At 44.2% G+C, this 6,492-nt stretch overlaps 1 protein-coding gene across 1 annotated transcript; it reads left to right on the forward strand.

Annotated features, from left to right (window-relative positions):
- The first annotated feature begins 2,124 nt into the window (after nt 1–2,124).
- Nucleotides 2,125–4,864, forward strand: thumpd1 (THUMP domain containing 1). Its single transcript, XM_040187511.2, has 5 exons — nt 2,125–2,920; nt 3,238–3,412; nt 3,512–3,597; nt 3,792–3,954; nt 4,035–4,864. Exons 1-5 carry the CDS (start codon nt 2,708–2,710, stop codon nt 4,346–4,348), a joined length of 951 nt encoding a protein of 316 aa, XP_040043445.2. The 5' UTR covers nt 2,125–2,707; the 3' UTR covers nt 4,349–4,864.
- Nucleotides 4,865–6,492: the final 1,628 nt, after the last annotated feature.

Here is a 6,492-nt window from a genome sequence, read left to right on the forward strand (position 1 = left end):
GACACACTATTATTTGGTTCTAAACAATGACACACTAATATTTAGATGTACACAAAGACACAATAACAATTAGATATACACACAGACACACTAACATTTAGATGTACACACAGACACACTAACATTTGGTTCTAAACAAAGACACACTAATATTTAGATGTGCACAAAGACATATTAATATTTAGATGTACACACAGACACACTAACATTTAGATGTACACACAGACACACTAACAATTAGATGTAAACACAGACACACTAACAATTAGATATACACACAGACACATCCTGATGATCCTCCTCACGTCTCTTCTCCTTGTCTGCAGACAAACAGGACGCCATCAGGATGCCATCAGGACGCCACGTCATCGGGACGCTACGTCATCGGGACACACTAACAATTAGATGTACACACAGACACACTAACAATTAGATGTACACACAGACACACTAACATTTGGTTCTAAACAAAGACACACACTAACATTTGGATGTACACAGACACACACTAATATTTAGATGTACACAAAGACATTAATATTTAGATGTAAACACAGACACACTAACATTTGGTACTAAACAAAGACACACAGTAATATTTAGATGTACACATACATATTAATATTTAGATGTACACACAGACACACTAACATTTAGATGTACACACAGACACACTAACAATTAGATGTACACACAGACACACTAACAACATTAACATGTTAATAACTTTTCTTCTTTTCTCTCTTCTCAGGAACTGCTTCAGATGTTTTCCCAATGATTGTGTTATTATTATTGTTAAATATGTCGTCTGTTTATTATTTTAACAATGAAAATACATTTTAATAAAAATAAAACCAAATGAATCCATCTTGTTTTCTTCAGACCAAAGAGAATCACATGTTCTTTATTATTCGTTGACTTGAATGAAGTGAAACAACAATGATCTTGAGTTAATGAACGTTTGTGTATTTAATGACACACAAAGGTTTCAGTCGACATTTTAAGCCTGATTTCAATTGTTGACTCACTTCCTCCTGTAATCAGACATCCCCTTCAACATTCCTACAGTTTAGATAGATGAATAAATAAATATGATAAAAAACGGATCAGACAAATGTGTGTTAACTGCTCCCAAAATGACAAATTCTAAATATTCTAATAGGATAATTTACTCACTCCAATGTTAATGGTAACTTGATCTCAACCATCTTTAGTGACTAAAATCAGCCAACGAATCAGAAGGTTTGTACTTGGGGTTGATGTTCAAGACATTTATTAACACATCTAGTTGTCCTTTTTTATTTGTTATGTTCTATTACTAAATACTAAATTCATGTATTAATTAATATGTTTTACCGTTGAGGGGGCATGAAGTTAAATGGTTAATCGCCATACAAGTAAAAATGATTATATAGTGATAAACTATATAATGTAACCAGGGCTGTAGTGGAGGGTAAACGCACGTAAACGCTGTTTACGCACCTCTATAATTTTTGAAATAGCGTTTACGCACCTATAAATAGCGTTTACGCACCTCAAAGTTCCCTGTGCCTTGTATTCTTCCTTTGGAATAATCCGAAATAAACTTGGTGTAATTTTAAAACAGCTAAGACTACGTTTCCTATTGTTGAACATATAAACGCTGTAGTCTGAATCATTTTCATCTGCGCTGTATTACGGTCTGTGAGCATCCAATCAGTGCCTTGCGGCTGCAGCAGCGACTCCAATCAGGATCCAGGAGGTGTGTAAACACATGTTGTGAATCAACCCAGTGGTCCCCAACCTTTCTTACCTCACGGACCGGTTTCATGTCAGTGCTGTATGGGCTATTTATGATGACATAGGTAGTACATGAGTGTTCCTTTAACTTATGTTGTTCATACACATGTATTCATTGTCATTGATTGTATATGACTTTTACTGATAACATAATGCAATATAGCCAGGACAGCCTTACAAGAGTCGCGACGCTTTGTGTTGCCTTGCTTCGCATCACGTCGAGGTCTGTATGATCACAAAATTCAGAGTTTACCCACCTCTAATTTTACCACTACAGCACTGATTATGACAGCTGGCAACTATTGGCATCATTTATTCGTGTATTTTTTTTACACGAAAAAAGAGTTTGAAATAAAAATGGCAATTTAGGAGTGGCGTTAAAATAAATATTTACGTAGCTCGAAGTATCGTTGCTAAGCACACTATTCGAGTAATTAGAATTATTTATATATAGTATAAAGCATGAAGTCAACGATCCAAAGGCGAAAGATGATTCGCGTTTGAACTATTGTCCCTCCTCGAGCGCCGTACCGGAGAGCTCAAAACGTGCTATGTTGTGACTGAATGGGACGTCGGTTGGGACTTAAATGGGACATCGGTGGGACTTAAATGGGACATCGGTTCCGTGAAACAGCGGCATTACTTTGAGCACACAATTGGGCGGGAAGGCTGTGACGTTTTCTAAAAATCACACAACGTTCACACGTCTCAGCGACTTTTTAAAAATCTCGGAAATCGTAGCCTCGACCGTCAAGCTAACGGCTAACAGTAGCCGAAGGCTAGAGAGCGAGAGAGAGAGAGGGAGAGAGGGGGGGGGGGGTGAGGAGAGGTGGGAGCCAAACAACGTTACCCAAAACAACTGCGTAGCCCGCTGCCATTACGCTCAGAGACGCGCGATTTCTGTTGTTTTTAACGATCTCCCGCCAACATGTCGGCCGCGTCCAGCGACCCGAGGAAACGCAGCAAGAAGCGGTACGCGGCCGGGAGCCGCCACAGCGGCAAGCGGTGGAGGGGCTGCCGCGAGCTGGAGGTGGGCATGCAGGGCATCCTCATCACGTGCAACATGAACGAGAGGAAGTGCACGGCGGAGGCCTTCAACCTGCTCAACGAGTACGCGGACGAGCTGCTCGGCCCCGAGAAGGTGGGTTTCCGCGAGGCGCTCCGGGTCCGTCGTCACGTGTTTGGTGCCGTTGCTAGGTTACCGGCGCAGGTCCGGGCTGAGCGGAGCCGTCCGGGTATTCAAAGCCATCGAAATCTGACCTCCACATAAACACACTGATGACTGACACCATTCACTTGCAACCATTGTTTGATTCACATCATTTGTCCAGTTTTTACTTTTTGAACGGTTGATGATTTGGATAAAAAAAATTAAGAAGAAGTTTTTCAGAACTTTATTGACTAATTGAAGTTGCACGTGTGTTGTGGTGTTATTAACGGCCTTTATCTTGAACACAGCTGCAAGACAACAATGCAAGCGGCAGTGAAGAGGAGGAGGAGGAGGAAGATGTTGATGTGGCGCTGAAGAAGGAAGTCGCCCAGCTGAAAACATCTGGAGCCAAACAGGAGCGGCGCTTCCAGTCTTTGGACAGCGGGGCCAACAATGTCATCTTCATCAAAACTCAAAATCTGGGTACGTCCTTTTTAATAATTTGATCATTGGTGTGTATTTTGGATTATTTTCACTATTTCCGTGGCCACAATTTGTTTTGGTGTTTTCTTCCTCGCGTAGAATCCGACAAGCTGGTTCATCACATCCTGTCTGATCTCCAGGCAACCAAGAAGAAAAAATCCCGCGTGATCCTTCGGATGCTACCGGTGAGAAGCTGAAATGCACCAACGTGTTTTATGATAAATGCGATTTAACAACTGCGATATACAAAGACGTATTGCCGTTATTGAAATGTGGTGCAGCCAGATGTTTCAATCCCCTTCATGACACTCAAAATGACTGATACCGTGTGTGTGTGTGTGTGTGGGGGTAATTTATCCTTGTTTTTCTTCTCACCCAGGTAACTGGAACATGCAAGGCCTTCGAGGAAGACATTTTGAAGTACCTGACTACTTTCCTGGAGCCGTGGTTCAAAACGCCAAACTGCGCTACCTACCAGATCGCCTTCAAGGCTCGCAACAGCAGCCACAACAAGAGAGAAGAAATCATCAAATCCGTCGCAGGTAGCGCCGGCCTCCCCGACGAGTTTGAATTGACCTTTTCTAAAGATCCGTGGGCCAAACTGCTTGTCTTCTTCCTGCAGCTCTCGTGGGGAAGCTGAACCCAAAGAACAAGGTTGACTTGACCAACCCGGAGCTGACGATCATCGTGGAGGTCATCAAGGCGGTGTGTTGCGTCAGCGTGGTGAAAGACTACGCTCTGTTTAGAAAGTACAATGTCCAGGAAGTGGTCAAAGAAGACACGGCGAAGCCCGATGGGGCCGCGGGGCCCACGGATACGATCACAGCCGAGCAGGAGGAGGAGGAGGAGGATGCGCTCGGCGCCGACGGGACGACCAGAGAAGAGACAAAGGGAGGAGAAGGAGACGGTGACGGCAATGTGCCGGAGGACAAGTAGGAAGCCACGGAGGACAAGGGGGACGGGGACGGGGAGTAAAGGCTCGTTGTCGGTTTCTCTGTCAGATTTTTTTTATTTCTAGCACGAGGAGAGAAGACGTCTTCTTCAGGTTCATTGTGACGTTGTGCTTATGTTTTAAAAAATGTTAAAAGCAACAAAAATACGTTTTCTTTTTTTCTTCAGAACTGCATCCACGACTCGACGAAGGTTTGCGCGAGTCGATGAGAATCTGAATTTAATTTGAATATTTTCTTTAGATTCATAAAAATGTTTATGATACGTTTGTAAACCTCGGTGAGATGTTCATTTTTAAATAAAAGGGGATTAATGAATTTTCTGTGCACATCACCATTTTGCAGCATAACTGCCATCAGCTTTTAATGCCAAATTTCCATTGCTTCATCATGTTTGTCTTTAAAAAAAAAAAAAAAAAGTTCCGGTTAACAAGTGTTGCTTTTAGTTGTTTTTAAATCTCTGAAGTGTTCCCTAAATTAAAGTTACCCGCTTGTTTGAACATTTTTCAACATGACGTTATTTTAACGTTCCAATTTCAATGATTAACAGGTGGGCGGGTTGTTACTGCGTGCCTGTCAATCAAGGCTGTGGCGTAATGCCCGTTAGCCGCCTGTGTCACTGAACTGGCAGTTCTTCTCTGCACCACACGATGGAGGTGATCCCTCGTCTCGTAGCGGCACTCCTCAGTGTGACCGGTGCTCTGTGCTTACGGCTCTTGAATCGTTCATCAAAATGTATCAACAACCTTGTTTATATGCCTTTAAATCATCTTCTGAATGTCTTTTAGCGGTTTGCGATAACAGCCAATAAGGGCTTTTATAGTAATGTAAAATAATGCATTATGTGCCGGGGCAGACGTGGCAATTTGGCTGAAAGAATTCAGCTTCACGATCGTGTCTGAGGTTTATGCAGGAAGAGTTCATTGTTCATGCAAAATGCAAACTTATTTATTTAGCTAAACAAAAAAAGACCGCTCATATTGTCCACCCCAGTGCATGCTGGTCCTATACCTGCCTACTCATTACCAATGAATTAACCAAACAAAGAATACCAAACTAACTGAAGGGCAAAGTTAGGATGCAACTTTCTTATAGTCTTTTTTTGTTCTGTTGTTCTGTCTTTTCAGTTTAGAGGTTAAAGCAAGTGTGTGTGTGTGTGTGTGTGTGTGTGTGTGGTCGTATTTTGAAATAATTACCCCGGGTTTCTCGTCTCTGTCCATCAAGACTTTCAGCAAAGGTCAAAAGCCGCTGATGGTTTATCTTTTCAAGCCGTTCGGCACCGTTTCTCGATCTCCAGAAAAACAAACCCAGGATAAAAATGGCCGCGTTGCACCGCGGCGGCCGCGCTGCGAGGTTCCCCCGCCACGCACACCCGACTCACGCGCGTGCATTAACACAACCGGGATTTTTGCTTTTCTGAACCGCTGCTGTGACCCGGCAGTCGTTATCTCCCGCCGCGTTCTGCTCGAACGCACAAATTGCATTCCGGCCCAGCTCGCCGGCGCCCTAATCAGCGTGACCTGCCGAGGAGCTCGCCGCCGCGAGCGGGAAGCACCGGATGCTTCCATGCGGCCCGCGTGTCATCAGCCCGACGCCAATTAGACGGCGTGGCTAACGTGCAGTGATGCCTCGTAATGATGTATCCACCGTCAGCTGAAATGGGAGAGAAAATAATTATAAGAGTTGCAAAATGCATCTTATTGTTATTGTTATTGTTGTGTAAATGTTGACTGAATTTATAAGATTAGCCTCACGTAGCATCTGACCTGTTCAAAATGTCCACCGGCCCCCAATCAGAATAAAACGCATATTTACAGCACTCGCCGCTCGGCGTCGTCTCTGATGTTTTAATTGCCCCCGAGGCCGCTTCTAATTAAACCTGCGTTGCCGCTGAAGCCCGCTGCTCTCCAGCCAGCGAGGCGCGCCGACCCGCCACCCACCCGGGACTCCGCGGCTCGCTCGCTGTCTAAATGTCAGAGGCCCGTGAAACAACGGCATCCAGAGGCGCGTGTGCACGCGGCCCCCCCCCCGGGGTCAGGATTAGCATCCGATGGTGTGGCCCCATATCTGACCTTTACGAGGGGCTAAGTAGTGCCCTCCTGGGTCTCATTTGTCTCACTCTGCACCAGA

This window comes from Gasterosteus aculeatus, chromosome 9 (assembly GCF_964276395.1).
Source record: "Gasterosteus aculeatus chromosome 9, fGasAcu3.hap1.1, whole genome shotgun sequence".
NCBI classification, from domain to species: Eukaryota; Metazoa; Chordata; class Actinopteri; order Perciformes; family Gasterosteidae; genus Gasterosteus; species Gasterosteus aculeatus.